This window comes from Mytilus galloprovincialis, chromosome 5 (assembly GCF_965363235.1).
Source record: "Mytilus galloprovincialis chromosome 5, xbMytGall1.hap1.1, whole genome shotgun sequence".
NCBI lineage: Eukaryota > Metazoa > Mollusca > Bivalvia > Mytilida > Mytilidae > Mytilus > Mytilus galloprovincialis.
In genome coordinates, this window is record NC_134842.1 from 25,504,544 (window position 1) to 25,531,053 (window position 26,510).

Here is a 26,510-nt window from a genome sequence, read left to right on the forward strand (position 1 = left end):
AAGGACCTACGGAGATGAGTTTTGTAACAACACATGTTACCCTCCTTAAATAAAGTAGGTTGTATTTTTATCATAATCTTTTTATTCCAAACATTCACGAAAGAGGAGAGGGAAATTTAAATAAATAGTTTATTCTTCCGACTCATAATTACGATGAAACATAAACATTATTCGAATCATCTAAAACTGTGAAAGTAAACATTCTATTGAAAAAGCCAGCTGGCTTTAATTAAGCTATGATACACGAAGAACAAGGTAATTGGAATACTTACAAAAATATTTGAGAAGATATGTAAGTATAAAAATGAAAAAGTGGTAGTGCTATTATAACAGTCACACACGCTACATGCAATATAACCAAGAAGAAATAATAATGTTAACAATTTTGATTTATGGATTCACATTGTGTGTGCTGGTATCATCGGACACACCAAATTCTAGTGATGATGTGGAGGTTCAGTTACTTGATAATCAAAATGCTCCATTAGTAGCGACCCTTGACATGTCAAAAGCAAACAAACGTGTTAAGCAGTTCGTAAGTGATACAATTGAAGCAAAAATGAAAAATATAGAAGACACTGTGAAATCTAAGCAGTTTGTAAGTGATGCACTTGAAGAAAAAATTAAAACTATAGAAGACACTGTGAAATCTAAGCAGTTTGTAAGTGATGCACTTGAAGAAAAAATTAAAACTATAGAAGACACTGTGAAATCTAAGCAGTTTGTAAGTGATGCACTTGAAGCAAAAATGAAAACTATAGAAGACACTGTGAAATCTAAGCAGTTTTTAAGTAATGCAGTTGAAGCAAAAATGAAAGATCTGGAAGTGAATTTGCAATCACAAATGGCTTATTTTGAAAGAAATTTGACCGATCAGCTAACTGAATATATTAATGAACTAGCTGGCAAGATAGATGGAGAAAATGGTAAGATTTACAAATTTATTGATGAGGTTCTTTTCCTACAGGTTTTTCAATTGCATTTGTTTTTAAATTGATCGACATTCACTGGACACAACAATCCTAATCATATATATATATGACACACTTAGAGCAAGATCTGCTTACCCTTCCGGAACACCTGAGATCACACCCAGAGTATTGTGGGGTTCGTTTGCTTAGTCTTTAATTTCTATGTTTTGTCTTTGTACTATTATTTGTCTGTCCAAACATTAGGAATCAGAATGGTTAATACATTAACACTAAAATATTTAACATACAGTCCTTGCAATCAAATCCAAGTATCTTGCAGACTTCTTTACCAGTGTAAAGTATAATGTATAAAGGTAAATCATAAGTAGATAATTTTTGAGACAGAATTTTCTTATTCTTTGCAAAAATAATGATTTTACTATGCTATTTTCAAAAATATATTAAAAAGTATAAGTCTCCGTGCTATTTTTAAAGCTATGAGTCGTAAAAAATTGCCTAAATTTGGTAAGATTATTCATGAAAGAACACATTTGCGCGCCTAAAAAAATCTATAAGATAGAATTTTGAAACAATTTGTGAGAAGATAGGTTTTACAATATGTTTAAAGAAACTAAACAGAAAAATTGATGTCACCGAGTTTGTTCTTGATACAAGTAAAATTGATATTTTTTTTTACTAGAAGAGTTATCTCTACTTAAATTGCTCGTTAACGAAAAAATGATTCGAATAACAAAAACAATATTTTCGTTTAGATATTTTGAATAATACAACAAATCACCAAGTTTTCTTTATATTAAACAGTGTAACCATTAAATTGCAAATCGGTCTCCAATTTTGCAGATTTTGGTTAATAACTAGACCTGTTCCAAGGTTTAACGAACAGTCTATTTATACAATATTAAAAACATAACATTTTTATGGCAGTGGCTCCGATTTGAAAAATATTTTTTTAAGGAAACTTTTTATGCACAATTAGGATAGATGTCCTTTTTGTTCGTCCTGTCATACTGGACATTCAATTTTGCTTAAAGTACACTGCACTCATTTAATTAGGCATGCACTCTGTTTTTGTTAGATGTATGATATTTGTATCCATCTGATGAGTTAAGCCTTTTTCAACTGTTTTTATAGTTCGTATGAATTGTTTTACATTGCCTTTGTCATTTCGGGGCATTTTATATGTGACTATTCGGTATGGGCTTTGCATATTGCTGAAGGCCGTACGGTGACCTATAGTTGTTAATTTCTGTGTCATTTCTTCTTCTTCATGTTCTTCCAAGAAAGGAACCGAATTCATACTGAATGTGTATGGTCCCGCGAAAACTTAGCGCATTGCTAGGCAAGGCAGCAAGTCCTCTCAGAATTATATACATTTAAAACGTTCGCCAAATTACTATTAAAATTATATGCACTCTATGCTGTTCACTGCCTTCCAGAGCCTGCTTTCAAAGCAGCTCTGAAACCCTCCATCTAGTCGGCTGATGTTGTTTTAGCTGGAAGTTGATTCCAATCCCTGATCGTCTTTGGGAAGAATGACTGTTCATAGGTGTCAGTTTTTGTTCTTTCTTGGTAAAAGCGGCCTATACCTCTGGTCCGGCTGTCATTGGGTATTAGATATTGTTGTCTATCTATATCAATAAGCCCATGCTGGATTTTAAATAGCATACATAGTCTGTTGGTTTTTTCTACGTTCTTCAGGCTTTCCCATTGTAATTTAACCATGTGTGTTACATAGCCAGGTGTTCGGTCTGAGTAGTTATTATGAACAAATCTTGCTGCTCTTTCCTGAACTTGTTGCAATGATTTAATCTTTTTTTGGCTCGATGGATCCCAAACTGTGCAGGCATATTCCACTGAAGGTATATATTTTTTTGTCTCTTGTGGAGAGTTCTCTCATTGCAATCATACCACATCTTATTATTTTTATACATACGTTAATTTCTGTTGAAATTGAAAGTTCGAAAATGTAAAACAACAGATTTGATATTAAACAAACTTGATTTTTAAATGATACGCCGGTTTTGGAATACGTTGAAACGTGAAACGTGAAACGAGTTCAATCATGATTATCAAATTCATGAAAATTCGTGAAAACCAGACAAAACTTTAATTATAATCTATAGTCTATGGTGCAATAAAATATTATAAGATAAATAAAAAAATATTTTACGCATGGATGCATAGAAATCTAGCTATTGACAGCATTTATTTTATGAATTTTGAATACTGCAATATATATATCTGCAAATTTTGCAAAAGTGCAAAAAAAAAAAGAACCATGTGCTATGTTCAAGTATTGTTGATCTGCAGTGGGAGCACCTTTCCGGTGCCAGACAAAAAATCACCAAAAAACAAGGCACTGGTTTTGTAACGCTCGTAAAGTAGTTTGAGGTTGTTGGGTGTTACTTTAAGTTTCAGAACTACTAGGATTTTTTTTTAAATTTTAATCAGAATGTCGATTTTTTTATATGGGTTCGTATGCTTCGTTCATGTGTATTATATATTGTTTTTAAAGAATGATTTTTTTTACACTTCCATTCAAAAAAAAGTACTAGTATCAATTCTAATATTTTACATTTTAAAAATGTTTTAAAAAGACTTGTTTTCGGAGACTGTATAGAATATCAATTTTAATATACACATTTTGTATAAATGTTTAAAGTCTTAAGAAGACATAGTTCCATAAAGATTTCTTATTGAAGTGCATGTTTCTATATTTTTTGTCTATTCTTAATTTCTATACTTCTATGTTTATCATAATTAAGACCGGCAAAATAGCAAAACTCGCTTTAAAAATATCATTCATGATATCGACTATGTGTTAGCAACAACTTTTCAAAAAGCCCCGTTTTACATGACAATCATATGGTTTAAATTGTTTATCTATATCCGCCCGAGATAAACTAAAGAGAATTGATTATGTAGTGTCACCGTTGTATGATATACTGTTTTGGCAATAATGCCATTACGCCAGCATGTTTCTGGAAATTATTTTCAATCGCCAAAGATGATATTTCTGCACATAAACTTCCTCAAAGTTCTTAACAGCTTCGAGGACTTGAAGGCCCTTGTTCCTTCTTTATCAAACATGTCGATTTGGTTATTTGCAAGCATTCTTTCAAATTTCGTTCTCAATTTTCTCCCATAAATTTCAAACACTGGGTCTCGAAATTTTCACAACATTTATTATTTTGCTTTATTAAACATAAACATAAACACAAAAACAGATGACACTTAACGACTTCACAGGTAAACGGGAAAGCGGCGGGCGTCCTAATAAACACCGAATATTGAAGTGTACCATATAATATGACTTTGCCCCAGTTTATCCAAATCTCGCATATTCTCGCATGGATTTTAATTCAACGCTTGACCCACTCAGAATTCTAGGTCGCAAACAAGCTTTCCCTGAACTAGAGTATAACATTTTGAAAAAATCTTCTTTATAATTAGGGGGTCACCGTTCGGCCTTAAACAATGAGCAAATCCCGTCTTGAACAGTAAACTATTAAAGGCACCCAAATGAAAATGAGAAATATAACGGCTTAATTAATGTATAAAAATGAACGTGAAACAAATATGTTATCCAGTAACAATCCACAACCACTGCATTAAATGCTCCTGATTTCGAATATATACATGGATGCAGCATGTGGGGAGATTAAACATGTTAACGGGATCCCAACAATCTCCTAAAACATGTCTGTGAGCGTGTAACCTTTAATTAACCTGGGGTAATTTAATCGGAAAAGTGATGTACCAACACAACATAAGAAATGGTTGGAAATTGTTTAACTCGCTAGACTTATCATGCTACTAGATAGAATTCGTTTCTAGCTTAGGACGAGTATGTTTTTGTAAGAAAATATATTTCCGGTCCGCAAAATGTTTAACTGACACAGGAGAGGACTAATAAATGTAGAACAAAAATTATATTACAATAAGTATTTCATATTAATTTTGGTAACACAAATTATCTGATTTATCGAATGTATGAAGCAAGTCCTAATATAAATTTAATTTGAATTACCGTTTTGACTGGTTTGTTAAGTATTGTGTAGACGAATCGCTCGTCTGACGTCCAAAGTTCAATACTTGTATTTATCATGGGATTAATGTTAAACTGTAAGTTTTTGTATTTAATGAAACCCGAAGTTTGATTTCTTAAAAAAGCGTCAGATTTTGAGCTGTGCATTTGAACATTTTAGTATAGGTTTTTAAATACATATAAATGACATATTATCATAACCTGGATCACTCTGCGATGAAATCAAATATTAAAGTAAATATTAATGATACTGAAATTCTGACAACTGTATACCCGATGTAATCCTAGATTTAATTTTACAGGGCTACTTTCGTTACACGTCTATATCGACAGTGCTATTTTTTTCCAACTTTTAACATTTATTATAATATAGTTTGGGGGTTAGTAAATATAATTCTAATAAAAAAAAAGTACATATGTGTTTATTTCCACAGAGAAGTCCATCAAACGTCCTCTTGACTGTAAAGATGTGAAAACAAAAAAAGGAAACGGAATCTACAAGATATATCCAAATCATTCAGAATTTGGATTTGACGTCTACTGTGATTATGAGATTGACAACGGCGGCTGGACGGTAATTAATCTTGTTGAGAGTTTATTCGAGTTCACTCAACATATACATTTATGACACTTAAAGCTATTCCGAAATTGATACGGATGTTAAAATAACCACTAGATATATATTTTAAGTAATAAACTGATACAATTTAACTAATTTCTGAAAGCAACAAACGAGGAAAGGAGATAGTTTTCAAAGTAACATCAATTAGCGTTTGTTTGTATGTATGATACATGGAATTATTTAGCGTTTATTTGTTATGAAATGAATAGAACAACTTTTTTTAAAAGAAATAGAAACGATTTTTATCCTCCTAACCAACTTATATAAACACTTCAATTATTGTGTGTATGCTATCGCTACTTTATTTATTGTGCGTCTTGCTACATAATTATGTAATTTTTGATGTATAATAAATTGTTATCATTTTGTTTCACAATACGTGTGCCTTTGTTGTAATACATTGTACTGTCTTGTTTAATAAGAGCGCGTCATCCTTAACATTCAGCTCATTTGCCAATTCTCATTTTGACATGATAACACGATTAGGAAGAAGGGTTACTATGTATGTCATGAGTGGCAGAGCGGAGCGGCAAGAATATGTCACAATTTCAAGATTCATAAAAAAAGTTCGAAAATTTCAGATGAATTATATGACACGGTTTCATATTATATTATAAATTTTCAAACAACTGTCAGATGTGAAAGTTTGTTTTACAAATGTACTTTAATCCAGAATCGCAAATGCATTAGAATTTTGTCAAATATTTTTATTTCTCCATTGAATATCAAAATCATGATCGCTGTCCACATTATGATATATAAAAAAAAACCATCTAAATACGTACACGTGTCTCGTGTTAAAGACACAGTGGATAAATATAAAAGGATGAAAATTTGACAAAAAGTTGACTTTTTTGTTAACTTGCAACACTGTTTTGTTTTTTTTTATTTTTTCGGAAGTTGATTCTACATTACAAATTCTAGTAGGTAAATTAAAACATTTAACAAGATTAGCCGTCGAATGAATGAAATCATTGTTGTAAATTTATTCAGTGAGCATACAAAGTAGCAATTACTCAAAGCTGTGTGCACCCTTTGTATTATGTTCCCTTTGATAACAGAAATCGCATAACGCAAATTACATCTATTAGATGCATATTGCAAAATTCATTATTAAAGTGGCAAAAACACTAGTTTTCACCAAATCAAATTATGCTTCTTCAATCTGCCCTATCTTACTTACAGTTTCATTCCACTGAGAACAGTTTTAATACACGCATTTTCTCAAGTATATATATTTATCTACATAACATTAAAAAGACAATTTTAATGTTTATTTTTTATGAAATGTTTTGTCAGGTGTTTCAGAGAAGAATAAACGGGAAGACAGATTTTTACAGAGGATGGGAAGCCTATGAAAATGGATTTGGAGATCTAGAGGCGGAATTTTGGTTAGGTAGATATGTTTTAAAACTTATAATATTAGTCATGTCAAATCATTATCCTCCAAAAATTAGTGATTGAATTTCGGTGTGCCGGAGACGAAGCTGTCCATGAATTACATAAACTTAATTAAAATTTTATTTACTAGTGTAAATTAAGCTTGAATCCTAAGCAAGAAGTAACGACATATTAAGATCTCATAATCTCTTGTTGTTTTTTTAATAAAATGTTCTCATTCAATGTTGATTATTCAAATAATCCGTCGAAAGGTTAAGCATGTCGTCCTCTCTTTCGAATGTCACCAGTATTTCTTTCGGTATAATGTGTCTAATGTTAATACAGTATTTGCCCATTACAGGTATTTCCTTATGATTGTAGTTTAAATGTATGTTTGATTTGCTTGCTTTATTCGTAAAATTGTTTATTCAAAAATAATTATATTGCTTAAACAAATCATAAAAACAAAGGAACCCAGCCAACCACACATTCGAACTAAAAGCGTTATGAACAATGATGAACATAGCTCTAATGACTTTTTATGAGTATGGGATGTACATTAAGACCAAATCCGAAAAACTTTGATTTTTTGGTGACATGGTGTGGCTCACCTGTGCAAGATGTATCTATTTAATGATCACGTGTCATAGGAAATAATACATTATATCCAACAAACAGATCTGAATGTGTACAATTTACTTGAGAATATAGAATTGACTGTATTAGCTTTACATGCCGACCTTGACTAAAAAAGTATGCATATATAATCAATCCTTATGACTGCATACATTTTGATTTAGAGTAGGTTGAATCAAGACATTATATAATAAAAATTAACCAATTGTATTGTGTGAAAAGGTTTCTGTAGACATTCATAAAATATTTTGTATCTTCTTGTTTGAAGAGTAATTCAGGGAAAGTTACTCCTGCTTATTAAGATTTGAGAATTATCTTTTCCTGAGAGAACGATTAAGTATTTATTAAAAAAAAAGAAAGAGCACTCATGTTAATATCAATATTCTATTTGAAACAATACAAATAACAAGAATTTTGAAATATACACCTCCAATTAACTTGGTATCTTGATTTATCAATGGTTGAACACATATTAAAATAAATCAGTTTAGCCATATCGGGGAAAGTATGGATCGTAAATACTTTAAGCTTACAAAACACGATTTAATTGTACTCCCAATACACAAGGAATGTCACACTTTTCGTTGATAGGTTATTGACAAAGCTTTTATACATTTTTCTAAATATAATTATTACATATGTCATAACCATACTTAGTCATGACAACAAGCATAATTTCCTTTTTTAATCTCTAAAAGCGATATACATTTAATTAATTCTCACGAAAATCAACCAAAAGATCCAAATTATGCAATATCAAAACGTTATGTAATTTTATTATCTTGCTTTAATTTAAAATAATTAGACGAACAACAGAAGCCATGATTTGTTTTCCTCTGCTTATTTCCTCTGGAAATTGCCACAGGGGTTTGAGAACTGTGAAAGGTGGGCAAATAATGCAGTTCACTGTTAATTACAATCGTTATATTATGAGGGTGACAAGTCTTGCTAGAAGTCGTATAGAAAGACTTAAAACATAACAACTGGACTGATAATTGACTTTAATGCTAGTTCCTTTGATCTGCTACAGGTGATCTGAGCAAAATCACCCCTACGAAGTCACCCTAGCCTGAGTTTCATTGTTCTGCAATCTTTCATTTGTTAGGTTATATTTTGGTGAGAATATCAAATGCACAATAAAGCTTAGATGTATTTATCCTTAAAGGACTTACTATCAAAATGCATGTTAATAAATCCAGTGTTTGTGCTGGAAATAGACCTCAAGACCTTAAGCACATCAACCCACAAATCATAGCCCTACACCAATTCGACTGGATATAAACTATTTGTAAGTTTAATATATTTAAACTTAATGTCCTGAGGTCATAAAGGGTTTATGCTAATATATAACGTGTATTATATAGTTGTGTGGCGTTTTTTTCTCTAATCTAGGGATGTTCAATAGTTATACCATTCGGACTTCATGTATCAATGTAAGATTATCCTCTGTCCTCTAGCCTTTTTGGTGATCTTACACTGACACACCGCATCCTCATTGGATTACTTTTACATAATTAATTGTTGTAATTAAATCTAATCTTAACCAGTTCGTTAAGTTGCGCTCTGTGTACTTTTAAGTATTCACTCAAACCTGATTGCAACATAATAGAAAGATAGAAAAAAAACAATAATACCCCTTATCATCATAGTACCTATATACACAACAACAGCACATTTTCACGTTTTCCAGTCCTTATCAAATGTCAACATGAAATAAACTCACTAAAAATGTACTCACTTGTTTAACTTACCTTGCTGATAAATTTTTCATGAATTTTTTCATAAAAATTGATGATAAGAAATTCACGGAATTCCTATAGCAAATTGATCCTGACTTAAATTTTCTAAATTGAATTGTTGCATAATTCTCATGTATGGGCCTTTTGAAGCCGACTAAATGGTATGCGTTTGTCATATTGTTGAACGCATTACGGTTGCCTATAAGCTATAATAGCTTGCATCCACGTATTTGCAACTCTGGTTTTCTTATTGACAGCCATACCATATCTCCTTATTAGCTCACCTGGCCTTAAACAGGCCTATTATTTTGAAAATTGTTATAAAGAGAAAAATCTGTCAAGGTCAAACATGTTCAAAATGTTAAGCTCTACCAATTGTTCATCAACTTCAAAACTATCTGACGAATTATTTCCCTTAAATGACAAATTTTACTATTTTTGTTAATTTTTGCCTATTATCTTGAAACTATAAAATGCAAATATATGACAAGTTCTACTAATACGTCTGCAAAGTTTGGTCTACTTCTCATAAAAGTAATAAGTCTTTGAGGACGATTTTTAAAAATTATTTGCTTTTTTGCTTAAGTTCTTAAAAATGATAATAGATAGATAAAAACTTAAATAAGCATAAACTGTTTCAAAAGACTAGAGTCAAAACTTCTAATGTGTCACTTTCAGAAATCTTCGATCATTTTAGAACTTTGGTCACAAATGATGGTATTAATCTGACAGTCGATACTCCAGAGACCGTTTCCGACACAACATATGATGAACTTGATAAAATTATTACACAAGATGAAATTCTGAAGTGGATTTCTAACCTTAAACGTGATAAAAATCATAGAATTGATGGTACATTTAACGAGTTGTTCATTGAATTTAAGGATATTCTGCTACCATTCCTAGAGGAAATATTCAATACGATATAAGCAATCAGAACATTTTCCGAAATCTTGGGCACTCGCAGTGTTAATTCCTGTTTAAAGAAAAAGTCAACTCGTCCGATCCAGCGAACTATCGTGGAATCAGTTTATTTGCACCTGTCCTAAGTCGGGAATCTGATGTACAGTAGTTGTCGTTTGTTTATGTAATTTATACGTGTTTCTCGGTTCTCGTTTTTTTAAATTTTATATAGATTAGACCGTTGGTTTTCCCATTTGAATGGTTTTACACTAGTAATTTTGGGGCCCTTTATAGCTTGTTGTTCGGTGTGAGCCAAGGCTCCGTGTTGAAGGCCGTACATTGACCAATAATGGTTTACTTCTTTTAAACTGTTATTTGGATGGAGAGTTGTCTCATTGGCACTCACACCACATCTTCCTATATCTAGTCAGTAATTTAGCGAAACTGTTTACATCTATTATAAATTCAAGACTAATAAAGTGGTCTGAGAATAATGATATTATTGCAGATGCGCAATTTGGATTTCGCCCGCGTAGCAGCACTGTTGATGCAATTTATTCTTTGTTGACACTCGTTCAGAAAGCACTTATCAAGAAAAAACGTTTATATTGCTGTTTCGTTGATTACAAACAGGCATTTGACTCCGTAACCAGACTTAACTTATGGTCGAAACCGTCAAGAACTGGTTTAAAAGGCAAATTACTGTCTGTTTTAAAATCAATGTATTCTACAGTAAAAGTATATGTGTAAGTTGATGGTTTTTATTCTGAGTAGTTTACATGTTCAGTTGGTCTCATGCAAGGGGAAGGTTTTTCTCCTATACTTTTTTCGTTATATGTGAATGACCTTGAAATGGAATTTCTACGTAATAGTAATATACCATATGAAGTGCAAAATTTGTCATTATTTTTACTTATGTATGCTGATGATATTAGTTTATTTTCTGATTCCGTTATAGGCTTGCAAGATATGTTAGACACATTAGTATTATATACTTGTAAATGAGGGTTGACTGTAAATATTGCCAAAACAAAAATTATGGTATTTAGAAACGGAGGTTTTGTAAAGACGAAGAAATTAGGTATTATGCTGGCAATGCTATTGACATAGTGGATAAATATTGTTACCTTGGTGTACTGTTAAATTTTAACGGTTAATTTGTTAAAGCTCAAAAACATTTAGCTGAGCAAAGTAGAAAAGCTCTTTTTTGGTTAAAGTCGAAGGTTTCATCATTGTATTTGAATGTTTTTACATATTTGAATTTATTTGATACTTACATTAGCAGTCTTTTATGTTATGGTTGTGAAATATGGGGCTTTCATAAAGCTCCAAATATTGAAAAAATACAACTTGATTTTTGCAAAAACATATTAGGTGCCAAACAATGTGCAACAAATGTTATGGTTTATTTTGAATTGGGTAGATATCCGTTGATATATTTTAGAATGTACAAAATAGTGAAGTACTGGTTAAAATTTTTATCCACAAGCAAACTGAATTCTTAAAAACTGCTATAGGGAACAACTGTATAATTTCTGTAATATTAGAAGCAGTTGGATTTATCAACTACAACAATTATTATTTAATTTAGGTTTAAATGAGATCTGTCATAACCAAGACAATTTGATTATTGATACAAATTTATTATTATTTGTAAAAATAAGGATATATGATCAAGCAAAACAGACTTTGAATGATCAACTGAACGTTTCATTTAAGTGTTATTTATATAAATATATTGTCAATAATGTATGTTTACAGAATTATTTAACTAAACATATGAAATTTATAATGTATTTACCTCACCTTAGCCTGTCTTCTCATCATTTGTTTGTTGAAGTAGTCCGTTATCATGGATCAAATAGGATAGATAGAAAGTGTACTCTTTGTACTTTTAATATCACTGAAGATGAAGTCCATTTTGTTTTACAATGTGAATGCTATAGAGACTTAAGGAGACAGTTTAATAAACCTTATTATTATAGACGTCCATCGTCATTCAAATTAGTGCAACTTCTCAGCACTGAAAATGTTAAAGATTTGCGTAAATAGTGTAAATTCTTGTTTAATGCACTTAATCATAGAACCGACCTGTTATTGGTCAATACTTGATATTTATTTGCTTCTCTGATGTATTATGTCATGTTGTGTTATAGAAATGTGTTTGTATTTATTGCACTGATAAGCATAATGTGCTTAAAGTAATAAAGAATTAAATTGAATTGTTTGTCTTTTTTTATACTGCAATCAGGTGTTGATTGAATAATCAAACCAAATTATGTAATCCTTTTGGAACATTAAGCGGTACTAAACGAACAGATTACCAAACAAAAGTTAATTATGGTAAATCATCAGTCCAGTGGTTATGTTTGTAGTTTTTCGATACGACTACTAGCAAGACTTGTCACACTAATTATAAAAGGACTGTAATATAAAATCAAATTAAAGTAATTCACGTATATCATGTATTTAATTTCATGTAAAGCTATATGCATGTACTATGAAATGTAGAGGGCAAAATACTAAATTTCTATTGGACGAGATTGAGTGAGTATGTTCTAAAATTAATATCGTGCGTATCCAATGACTTAAAACACAAATCTATTCACGTTCTGATTGAAGTAAATATTTTACTGTTAATAAATAATGCTTTTAGTGAGTAAATGGTCAGAATGGTCTTTAATGTTGCCTTGGGATTATACGGTACAATACGGGGGAAATGAAAAGAAAACTATTTCAATTTGAAATAAAATTCTTTAAAACGATATAACTGAAGTTTCGTTCTTTATAATTAAGGTGTATTTTAAGTTAGTTCCCCTGCATTATATCCTAGTTATTTGGACTTTCTATATAACAGAATAAACAAATTTCGATATCAAATTAACGTGAGTCTATGTTAACAAATTGTCAGCGGACTAAGTTGAATCGAATTTACATATCAATACGCATTTTATTTGGAGTTTGATGAAAATTTTTATATTTCAAATTCTTATCTCAGGAAATAATTCATATTCATCACATTCATTTTCTTCAGTGGTATTGTGATGTTTAGATACAACTGTCGCTGTTAATATCTGCTAAAATGATTTAAACTGTTAATTTTTAAACAGACTGTAATGAAGATTTAAATGAGTCTCTTGTCGTCTTTTTACATATCACTGTTGTTATCTTGGTGATTTTGACCCATTTTGCTAGATACGCAACACTAATTACAAAAAACGAAAGAAATTTGTTTACAAAAGATACAAAAATTAAGATAAAAAAATATTTCTTTTATTATGACTTGTTTTAGTATTCATCTACTACATTCTGGGATCCACCTATTAAAAAGTTGAATATCCAATTTCTACCAGAATATATTGGAATTCTCAATTGTTCTGGATTTTAAACAGTATCAATTGGAATTCTTATTTGTACTATTAGACATTGATGAGAATTTTTGTGAAACTATATGTAAACATTTTTGTTCTAGTAATCACAATCACTGTTTTCGGACAGTTAGTCATATTAATATTTTGACATGCCTTTTAAAACTTATTAAAACGGTTGTAGATTGGCCTGACAGTTATACTTTTTATTCATGATGAACTATTTTTATGTCATTTAATACATTGAGAATAACACTCACCTACTTTTCAGGTAACCGAAAGATAAATCAATTGACATCGCAAGGAAAATATGAACTTAGAGTTGATATGTCAGATTTCAATGGGAATAAATTGTTCGCGAAATATTCATCGTTCTTAGTTGGAAATGTAACAACCAAGTATAAACTGAAAGTTGGTGGCTATAGCGGGAATGCCGGTGAGTGAGCCAGTAAATTAAAACTCAGATATGTTTATATTTCTTCAATTTTTATTAGTACCTGCTTTGTGGATTAGGGAAAATCATTGGCAAGTGGAAACGTTTACCTCCTGTATATAGGGAAAGCAATACATAACCTAATGATGAACTCAAAACTGTTATGACAGCAAAAACATATTTATATGATACTCATAATACACTTATCTTAAGTTATGTTTTTTGCTATATTGATAAAATAAAAAAAATATAACATCGACAAACACACATTCCTTTTGATTAACATTACGCCATTGTTTAAGTACTTTCGATGCATTTATGATTTGGCTTTATATTCAATACACGACAGACTTATATGAATACATTTATAAAGACTGTAAAACTGCTTTGGCCTAAATAAATTGAGAGGAAATTGAAACATTTTTTTTTATTAAATAGTATGAGAAAGTTTTTCCCGAAAAAAACACACTATCAAGATTTTGCCATTTATTTAGTGCGTAGCTCTGATATTTATTTTCATTTTTTTTTTATAGGAGATAGTATGACGTATAACGATGGGATGAGTTTTAGTGCAAATGACAGAGATAATGATCTTTTGTCAGCTCATTGTGCGCATGCTGGTTATCGATACGGCGCCTGGTGGTACAAGCGTTGCACATATGCCAATTTAAATGGAAAGTATTTTAAAGGAGGCAAGATTGACTCAAATGGTATTTATTGGTATAATTGGAAGAGTACACATTATTCTATGAAATCGACGGTTATGATGTTAAGGAAATTGGATTAACTGCAGAATAAAACATCAAAATGATTTTCTTGGTCCGTTCTTTAATGTAGATACTTTGATCATAATTTATTTTGTGTCGCTCATTTTATTTTCTAGACTGGAATTGTTTTTGCTTTCACTTCTTTATTGGAACATGCAAAATGTTCGCGAAATATCTGCCATTGAGCACCAATAAATCGATTTTGAATGAACTTTGTTTGTCAATATATTTTAATATCTTCATCACTATTACAGCTCTGTTTACAGAAACATGCAATTATCACGCTAAATAAAACTTCATACAATGAACTTAAAAAAAGGCCACACAAGGACAAGGAATCCGAGCATTAGGGAGATACATTCCTTAATTAATTGGAATGCATTTCGAAATTTTATAAAAGCAAATTCAAATAAAACGATATCCGTCTTCCAATGTCAGTTCTGAAGTACTAACTACTGGATTAGTGAATACACAGGTGAAAGGTAAAACCTCAATTATAGATCGTGTTAATCAATGTTTACGATACTAATCAAAATATCTTGTCTCACTTTTTAGGTTTTCACAGTTCATGATCATTTTGCTACGTTGAAGGGAGTAAGATAGATTGTAGTGTTCAACTATGGTTACGCTCATGTACTTCTAACGAAATAGTTTATAACAGTATGTTAATTACCCGTAAAATCATATTCCAATCATTTTCATCTGTACACATAATCCCTTGATTAACATATTTATTGTAACATAATAGGGCGGCAAATTCAGTCGACCATTTGACAAATGACTTTCCGTTTTGTATTTTCCATGGAGCTCGATATTTTATTACCTTTATTCGAGGGATACAGAACCCCTTTCCTAATAATATCTTCTCAAAATAGAAACGAATGAGTTCCGTTGTATTTGAAGAATTTATTAAAATTAGTGTTGAAAATCTAAGTAATTGACAAAGATTTAAGCGATCAGTGTAGTGTTATAGCTTGAACTTCATTGTAAAAAAAATGAAATTTTATTTGACAAGGATTAGATTTTGGCGAATCATAAGTCTTTTATTGCTTCAATGACCATTACATTTAATAAAAAATCGGAGGACTTACCTTGCTTCCTTTTTATACCAAAGCTTTACAAAATTTAGGAAACAACGGTACAATGCCGGATCATCTGGATGTTCGACGAAAGAATTATCTATTAGATTGACAAAAAAGTGTGTCCGCAGCGAAAGATTGTCTTCATTTTATAAAGTGACCTGAATTCTATATTTTGCTTTTTTTTAAAGCAAATTGTAAATTTTGGTTACATGTGATAGGGCCATCCTTTGAGGATATGATCAGGTGGTCGAAACTCCCTATTTTTACGATCGATGATTTTAAAAGGGGACATATGGTTGAGTCTCTCTTGTAAAAATGGCTTGATCTGCCCCTGGTTCCATCATTTGCATTCTACAATCAAAAACATTGATATTTTTTATATGTGTAAGATAATGTTTAAATGAATACTTATGGAACGCCACAGCTGTCTTATGTGGAACTCTGATATTACTTTCTGTTGTTCTATCATTACTTAATAATAGTTTGTCTTTATTTGATATGGTTTTGACATTACGTAGTGATGTTTAAATATAACTCAATATGAATAGTCATTACTAAGTGATATTTCGATATTACACGATATGATTTCGTATTGACTTGATATAGTTTTGTCATTACTCAATATGGTTTTGTCATTACTCGGTGTGGTTTCACCATTATTTAATATGGTTGTGTCATAAGTCAATGTGGTTTTGCCATTACTTGATGTGTATGTGACTTAACGCAATGTAGTTGTTTCATTACATGATGTGGTTTTGTTATTTCGTAATGATGATTTGTCTATACTTTATATGGTTTTAACATTACGTAATGATGTTTCAAAATTTGACCATTTTACACTACTTGGTGTGTTTGTTTCATTATTTGATGTGGTCTTGTCATTCTTTGATGTGGTCCTGTCATTCTTTGATGTGGTTATCCCATTACTTGATGAGGTAAAACCACGTGACAAATTCGGAAAAACCTGTACTTTTTTAGATAAATTTCTATATTGTATGTGCCTTGAATGCGTTTGGCCATCCATCTAATTAGTGTTCAAATTAAAGTTCGGGTTACTGTTTGAGTTAAACTTTTAGTTAGTTTTAGAATTCAAGTCAATACATACTTATAATTAAAGTTCTAGTTAGCATTGAGTTTCGAGTTGGACTTCGAGTTCGAGTCACATTTAAAGGCAGAGTTCTAGTTACAACTTTGAACTTGAGTTACTTCTTAAGGTTGAGTTTGAGTAGGATTCGAATTTAAGTCTAATTTTTTTAATTAAGATTTCGAGCTGAAATTCGAGCTTTTTTATATGTCTTTTTGAGTTCATGATTAAATTTTCTATCGCCGGGAACAAGGGCTTTTGCTCGGGCTTCCGAAAAGAGGGCTCCGGGATATGCGTACTAAATAAACAATGTTTCAATATACAAAACGCAACATAGGAGTTGAAATAAAGTTAGATGTGGTGTGATTGCCAATGAGACAACTATCCACCAGAGTTTTACTTAAATGCAGTGGATGTAAGAAAGCATATATCGGCAACCGTACAGCCTTTAACACTCCGTATACATGGTATAGTCAGCTACAAAAGGCCACCATGCACAATGTGAAAAAAATCTATTTTTTAACAGAGTTCAATATGTCGTTTGTTAAATGTGCTTTAGATGGGTATCGCCAAAGTTAAAAATCAAAAATTATAATAAATTTGTAAAAAAAGTCCACGGAACGCTGTGTCTCGTCTGATATTGCTGCTTTCAGTGTAAAAGCGTTATGTTGATGAGCTGTACATTCATCGGTCAAAAAATATTAAAAAAAAAAATTCTGTAGATGCTTTTTCTAGATATTGAAGAAAAACTCCTATACAAGTTTTAAAACACTTCATGGAGGTAATAAATTTATCAGGTCAAAACAGTTTAATTCGGTTTTATTTTACTAAAACAAAACTGTATGGTTTTCAACAATGAGCAAAACCCATACCCCATAGTAAGCTATAAAAGGTCCCGAAATGACGCCACTTTTGATGACGTTGTTGTGTCTCACTGCCGCTACATTTATGTCGCAGGCTCGTCACAAATCAAAAGACTAATACGTTTTCGTTAAAAAAAATGAACTCACACTTAAGTGACAGTAAAATCGGAGGAGGGGTGATCGGACTAAGCGACAAAGCATCAATACTATAAAATAAAAATTCTCTAAAAAAAAATAATGATCATTTGAACATAAATACGAATATCAATCTTTTTACCTTTAATCAATTGAATTCTCTGATCTACCTCGCACTTATTGAAAAATAAACTTTTTGGAATATCTGTTTCACATGTGACGGCGAACATGTTCTTTCATCTTTTACTCGAATGTGAACTTCCAAATAAGACCACATCACTCGGTTTGTAATTTCGCAAATAACACGCCGGATTTCACACGTTGAGCAGAATCTCCTTACCTTTCTAGGGAACCCGAGATCACCCCGCTGGATTTAAATTACCCAATCATACCGATCTATTGAGTCAGTCAATTGAAATGTTTTTAAAGCCAACGCAACTTTACAGCAACTGAAAGTTGGGGGCATAGTGTTTAACATTTGTCCGTCCGTCTTACCGTCCCATTATGGGTATATACATGTAGTTATTCCGCATAACTCCTCCAACAGTTTGAATCCTAGGAATTTTTCTCCTTACTGTCTATTTATACATTGATGTTGAAGGTGTGCTGTATGTGGTCAGGGTTTATTTTTTATTAATATGTGCTCTTCGGGAGAAAGTTGAACTTTGTTATTTTTGGGAAATTTTCTTGCATAAGTAGGGCGTTTCCAGATAACTCCTCCTACAAATTTTATGCTAGGAATTTATCACTCTGCTAGCTGTTTGTACATGTATTGATGGTGTGCATGTGGTCAGGGTTTTTTTCTTTTCATTATTTTTCCTCTTATGGGAGAAAAATAATGAACTTTGTCCTTTTTGGGGTACAAGCGGTTCAATGAGTGGAGTGCGGGGGCATCGATTTGTCTAGTTTACATTTTTTTTCTCGTGTTGTGCTGTTACACTACTGTTACAGTTGTTCGATGTTCTCTCACATACATGTTAAACTCCGCCACGTGCACTTTCTTTATGTACCTGACCCAAGTCAGGAGCATTAAGTTCAATTTTTGTCGTTGTATACATATGTGTCATATTTGTTTTTTTGTAAAATAGACCGTTAGTTTTTTCGTTTGAATTTTTTTCACATAGTGCATGGTGGCCTGTTTCTAGTTGACTATACGGATTTTTGAAGGCTGTACGGTTGCCGATATATGATTTCTTACATCCACTGCATTTAAACTCTGGTGGATAGTTCTCTCATTGGCAATCACACCACATCTAACTTTATTTTAACTCCTATGTTGCGTTTTGTATATTGAACATTGTTTATTTAGTACGCATATCCCGGAGCCCTCTTTTCGGAAGCCCAAACAAAAGCCCTTGTTCCGCGATAGAAAATTTAATTACGAACTCAAAAAGGCATATAAAATAGCTCGAATTTCAACTCCAAATCTTAATAATTCCTAAATGAGACTTAAATTCGAATCCAACTCAAACTCTACCTCAAGAAGTGACTCAAATTAAAAGTTGTAACTAGAACTCTGCCTTTAAATGTGACTCAAACTAGAAGTCCAATTCGAAAATCAATTCTAACTAGAAGTTTAATTATAAGTATGACTTTCAATCGAAAACTCACTCTAAGTTTAACTTAAACAGTAACCCGAACTTTAGTTTGAATCCTATTTAGATGGATGGCCTAATGCATTAAAGGCACAGTCATACACTGACATAGAAATCTATCTAAAAATAGAACAGGTTTTTCCGAATTGTTCACGTGGTTTTACCTCATCAAGTAATGGGATAACCACATCAAAGAATGACAGGACCACATCGAAGAATGACAATACCACATCAAATAATGAAACAAGCACATCAAGTAGTGTAAAATGATCAAATTTTGAAACATCATTACGTAAAGTTAAAACCATATAAAGAATAGACGAATCATCATTTCGAAATAACGAAATCACATCATGTAATGAAACAATTACATTACGTCAAGTCAAATACACATCAAGTAATGTTAAAACCACATTGACTAATGACACAACCATATTAAATAATGGTGAAACCACATCGAGTAATGACAAAACCATATTGAGTAATGACAAAACTACATCAAGTCAATACGAAACCATATCGTGTAATATCGAAACATCATTAAGTAATAAGTAATAACTATTCAATATTGAGTTATATTAGAGATTTCCAATAAAATGACTTTACTCGACATAACCGACCTAACTCAACGTATTTCGTCCTACTGCATTGAAGCATGACGGAGTGGAGCATACACTTAATGCATGTTTTGCCCTTTGAACACGCATTGTTTGCTGGAATATACCGTCAGTAAAAATCAACCCCAACTTATTTTTTTACTCTTTAATTATTTTGTAATTAAACTTTGAATGATTTTATTGACACAAATAATATGATGGAACAAGTAAATTAGCAACTTGTAATCAAACACACCCATCATTTCTTGTCATTTCACTTGACCCATATTTTAGTTCTTCTCAAATTATGAATTTTAAAAACTACCAAGACGAAAGTTAGCATGCAAATATTAAAATAACGAATTCCGAAGCGAGAAGGTTGCCTTTTTATTGTTTTAAAAAGATTTAACGTTTTAAGTAGATTCCAACACACCCGAATGTAAAAGGTGTACTCGACTTTTAAAACAAAATAATATTTTTCTATAATTTAATTGAAGATAATTTGATATGGGCAGAAATTCATATTTTTCAAAAGTACTTTTTCGTCTTTACCTATACCAAATTACGAGGCGAGGTTTTTGTTTAAGTATACCTAGACTTGCATCCGAGGATACAGGGGTAGAGGGCGTACTCCCCCTTTTCGATCGCACAATAAGTTTTAAAATCCATATCATTTTTAGCGTATAATTGTCCAAATTGTTTTTTTGCATCGCTCCGCTCGTCAGTATAAATTCAATTATAGAAAACTACACCACGGTGGGTATGGTTGTCCTGCGAGAGAATGTTCTGTGCTGGTGATTCGGTCCTGACGGGTGCTGGTGATCAATGAAAAAATGTAAACAAAGACGAAAATGATGATTTTTGACGTTTTCACTCATTAAAAATTGAAAAAAACAGTTGAGATTTTTCAATTTTGTTTCTTATGGGTTCATATGTAAAGCATTAAAAAGTTGACCCTCTAAACTGTTTCAGTAAGCGTAACACAAAAATGCTCATTTTCAGAAAATCTCGAACTGAAAAAATAAAACAAAAATGCTCATAGAGTCCGCTTTCTATACCGCAATCCACACGACAAAACTATTTTGTGAAAAAACATTGCAATTTATTAAAATTTAGCATTTTTTCAATTTATTCATGTCCTGATACTGTGCTGGTGGGTCCTGTCATTGTGCTGGTGGGTCCTGATACGGTGCTGGTGATTTTGGATAAGAAGATGCTCATATTTGAAACAAATGTTACAAAATCAATAAAATTGGGCAGATAATTATTGTCAATAGGATCTATGACTCCTATTTTAGCTCTTGTGCATCCATTTGGCTGTTTAATATGTGTTTTCAAATGATCGTTACTTATATTACACAATTACATAACAGGGCAACCTCTTTCGTCCAATATCAGATAACAATATATACTATCTGAAATAAAAATAGTTTTATTAAGATATTAAATGCCCCTTACATTGATGCTTCAACAATGATCAAAGCCCATGCTGCATAGACATGTTTGTTAGCGCTCCGCATACCCTCCCCACTTACTCAACCCCCCCCCCCCCCCCATTTCCTCCTTCATTGTTACAGTGGTGTAGCAACACAACAATTTATCACAAAAATAATAACACAAAGACACACATTATTGAACAACAAATGCTCACAGGTACTGAAAGTTAGTTCAAAGCCGCATTTTCAACTAATAGATAAAACATGTTCTCATATGCAAAAATCCCAATCGTGTCGATTAAAAAAGTCTCAAAACTTAAGTTCACATTTTAATGTTTGATTAAGCAGAACTTTAATTAAAAGTGTGCAGTGAATCTTGTGCTCACAAAAGTTATTGTCATAATTATGTTTACATAAGATTTATAAAGGAATTAAGAAAGTACCAAGAAATATTTTACAGTTCAATTTAATGATCATGAATGGAAGGAACTGGTACGGAAGTTTACATAGGACAAAAAGAAATTGATAGTATTTTTTGGCGAAAGACTTAAACGCTTCTTTGCATTATATAGTAAAACTCTTCTTTAAAAGCATGCAAAAAATTGACTTGCTTGCTATGTTTGCTCCAAGGATATTTTCAAACAATAGGTAGGCGGAGTTTCAATACATACTGGGATTTGATTGGACAAATACAAACTGACAGGAATTGAAGTTAATGTTTATTGTCCACACAAATTCTAGTATATAGTAAACATACTACTTACCTGTCGTTTACAACCATCCAAACAATCATAGCAAGCAATCTAAACAAGGTTTGCTTTGCATGTATTTATAGAAGAGCTGTAAATTCTAAAAAAAAAAATCTTGTTGTCGTAGACGGTTAAATCCTCAACAAAATATCATTAACTTTGTTGGAACGAATAAAGGTTTTAAATCAAATTTTCGTGGACTTTTTAGCTTCCACCCTGACGAGGCATGTTAGCTGTTCGTATGCTGTTGCACCTGACGCACCGAAACTTTCACATTTCCTTCTTCTTTTCTGAAATATTTTACCCAGCTCATACTTGACAGGATTGTTATTCTAGTAAAAGGTGTAACCAATGAATTGAACACAAGTTAAAAATTCCACAATACTATATAATTCATTTTATGTGTCAATTTGTTCGAAAAAAATCGAAAAGAAGAGAGTTTTTTAATGTCATGGTTATCTGTCGCTATCTAGATATATGCTTCATAGGCGGATCCAGGGGGGGGCTGGCGGGCCCGCCCCCCCCCCCCCCTTTCGTGGGAAAAATTTGGTTGATTATATAGGGAATCATTGAAGCATGACTGGAGCGACCCCCCCCCCCCCCCCCTTTAGGTCAGTCAGCGGGCCCGCCCTTAGGAAAAGTTCTGGATCCGCCACTGCGCTTAGCATTTATTTCAGATGACATGGACTCCTCACCCAGGTGACCCTGCTGCCTTTCATATCTTTATCCGTATACAATTATTTTAAAATAGATAACCAAAGGCTGCAACTCGTATTTTTGTATTTAAATGATTCGTTGTAACGAGAATATTTGTGGTGAATGGAAACTGTGAGGATCAAAATCTTAAATTGCTTATAAATGTTGCTGGACCCAGTTTCGTTATCTGATCTGAATTTTCTAAAATGTGCAAGGTAGATAGACATTTTGATTTTTTTTTACTCGGTAAGTTTGCCCCTATCGCTTGAACTTTTGCAATATTACAGCCAATTTCAATGAGTGTGTAGACAAAGGGATTACTTTGGTTATCTTGCTTGCTGAACAGAAAAGTCATTGTAAGTTATGTAAACTACCCTACTTTAAGACTAGACTAGTCCGACAAATGACACATCTTTCTGTCTGTAGGACCAGGCTACTTCGAAAGGAGGGTACTTTACCTTACCTAAAAATGACCTCACGGTTTAGCTAACAAGCTATTTTGGAATTTTGAAATGAAAAAGCTAAGAAATCTTAGTTTTGTTAGTGTGTACTAGGTTTTCGAAAAAAAAATACCTGATAACCCTTCAGACAAAAAAAAATGTTGAAAATATCTTACAGATACAGCAAGTGATTCTTAATAGCTATAAGATACATTTTTGTCGAGCCTTCGACTTTAGTCGAAAAAGCGAGACTAAGCGATCCTACATTCCGTCGTCGTTGGCGTCGTCGTCGTCGTCGTCGGCGGCGGCGTCCACAAATATTCACTCTGTGGTTAAAGTTTTTGAAATTTTAATAACTTTCTTAAACTATACTGAATTTCTACCAAACTTGGACAGAAGCTTGTTTATGATCATAAGAAAGTATCCAGAAGTAAATTTTGTAAAAATAAAAATTCCATTTTTTCCGTATTTTACTTATAAATGGACTTAGTTTTTCTGCGAGGAAACATTACATTCACTCTGTGATTAAAGTTTTAAAAATTTTAATAACTTTCATAAACTATCCTTGATTTGTACCAAACTTGGACAGAAGCTTGTTTATGATCATAAGATAGTATCAAGAAGAATATTTTGTAAAAATAAATTTCCACTTTTCCGTATTTAACTTATAAATGGACTTAGTTTTTCTGCGAGGAAACATTACATTCACTCTGTGGTTAAAGTTTTTGAAATTTTAATAACTTTCTTAAACTCAATCTTATTAAAATTAGTTCTCATCACTTGCTCCTCGATTTTTTATATGTCGCCGTGTGAGTTAAAGTTTTTAAAATTTTTATAATGTTCTTAAACTATCCTGGATTTCTACCAAACTTAGACAGAAGCTTGTTTCTGATCATAAGATATTATTCAGAAGTAAATTTTGTAAAAAAAAAAATTCACTTTTTCCGTATTTTACTTACCAATGGACTTAGTTTTTCTTCCAGTTAACATTAAATACAGTCTGCAGTTAAAGTTTATAAAACATTTATTACATTCATAAACTATCCTGGATTTTTTACCAAACTTGGAAGCTTCTTTCAATCAAAAGACAGTATCGAGAGGGAAATTTTTATTGATGTTTTTCCTCATTTTGTTGAGTCTGCGATTAACAGCAAAAGTAGGCGAGACACTGGGTTCCGCGAAACCCTTACGAATTTTTCTTTTAAAATACAACTTTTAAATCTTACGGGAAACTATTCCAACCTTAAAACTTTCACTGTAATCTCGCTTTAACTTATCCCCCACCCCCCCCCCCCCCCCCACCCCCCGAAAAAAACACCAAAACAAGCAAACCCGCAATACTATTGTCTTTCTTATAGTCAGCACTAATTGTTCACAAACAAATGTGTTTAAAGCTGCTAAAGACATATGATTCAAACGCCCAGTAAGTCCTTTGTTCTATATTTTTGCTCTCCATTTTTATGCAAAACCTTTTACATTTTTATTTTATCGGTTATTGTTGAAGGTCGTACGATGGCGTATGGTTGTTAACACATACTTTCTTTGGTATCTTACGGAAATTTTTCCATTGACTACAAACATACCACATCATCTGCATTATATAAGTATTGTATAAATTACAACGTATTTTGATAATCTTGCAAAATGATCGTAATCCCGAAAATCGTTAACATATTTTCTTATCTTAAAAGGGACAAGAAGGGTTCCATCAACAGGCCAATAAATAAAATTACAGTTAATTTAAAAAAAAAAAATTAAAAAAATAGGTGTATTTTTTCTCTCATAATAACAGTAAACAGATTCACAACAATGTCAATTTCAAGAAAGCAGACAACAGTTAATTAGTCAATAACAATGCAGCATCAATGATCTTGAATATATGCTTCTTTTAACTAAAATACAAAGGCACAGAACCAGGACATTGGAGCACAGTACCAGGACCGTTTTTCTTATCACCAGCACAGCGTCAGGACAATTCCGTTTAACGAACTTGTACGACTTTTGCAATATAATATTGTTGTAATATACTTTGCATAGTACTTATGACGCATCAGAGAAAAATTAAGCAACAAAACAGTCGTTTTATTGCCGTTCTGATACAATGTAAACAAACCCACCAGCACAGAATCAGGACCCACCAGCACCTGACAGGACCAAATCACCAGCACAGTACGTTCTCTCGCAGGACAACCATACCCACCGTGTACACCCTCTTTCAAATATCTTGGATCCGGTCATGATCACAAATTGTGTTGCACGAAAAATAAAACTTAAATGATTGTCGTTTGACTTTGATAAATACCTTTCAAAAACAACAATGTCTGAACATTAGGCATCTCGCATGTGATTTAAAAGTTTAAGACAACTTACTGAATTGGATTTTTTCCCGTGATTTAGTAGCTCACTGAACACAGACATGTGATACTGACGTGTAATCTAATGGACATATGGGCACTACATAAAATCTGCTAAACAGTTATGACCACTAATGGTCCTACAGATACTCTGTACTTTTGACATGACAAAAGGTCTCGCTTTTCTAGACTGTCTATGAATGTTTTATTCTTAATTTGTGATGTACAAAAAAACAAGGTGTAGTATGATCGCCAATGAGACAACTCTTCACAAGAGACCAAATGACACAGAAATTTAAACAACTATAGTCCAACGAAGGGCTTTCAACAATGAGAAAAGTCCATACAGCATAGTCAGCTATAAGAGGCCACAAAATGACAAATGTAAAACAACTAAAACTAACAGCCAAATTAATGTTAAAAAAAATCAACGAAAACTCAACAACAAACGATAAGCACTGAATTAAAGGTTCCTGACTTGGGACAGTCACATCCGTACTAGGACAATGGTGTAACAGTACGACATAGTTGATCAATATTATAAACGGGATAATTATTCTTTATTTATTAGTTGTAGTTGTTTTTAAAATAGTGTTCAGCAGCTGTGGATACTATCATTTCGGTACATGAGCTGATATGGAAATACTAGAAA

General features: G+C 32.1%; 1 protein-coding gene and 1 long non-coding RNA gene across 2 annotated transcripts in view; both read left to right on the plus strand.

The window, feature by feature from the left end:
• The window catches only part of LOC143075473 (uncharacterized), a 425,173-nt gene that overhangs the window by 342,934 nt on the left and 55,729 nt on the right, over positions 1–26,510 (plus strand). The gene's annotated exons all lie outside the window — the stretch shown is intronic.
• Positions 328–17,573, plus strand: LOC143076883 (uncharacterized). Its single transcript, XM_076252770.1, has 6 exons — positions 328–926; positions 5,415–5,554; positions 6,902–6,998; positions 13,900–14,064; positions 14,595–14,681; positions 17,521–17,573. Exons 1-6 carry the CDS (start codon positions 347–349, stop codon positions 17,571–17,573), a joined length of 1,122 nt encoding a protein of 373 aa, XP_076108885.1. The 5' UTR covers positions 328–346.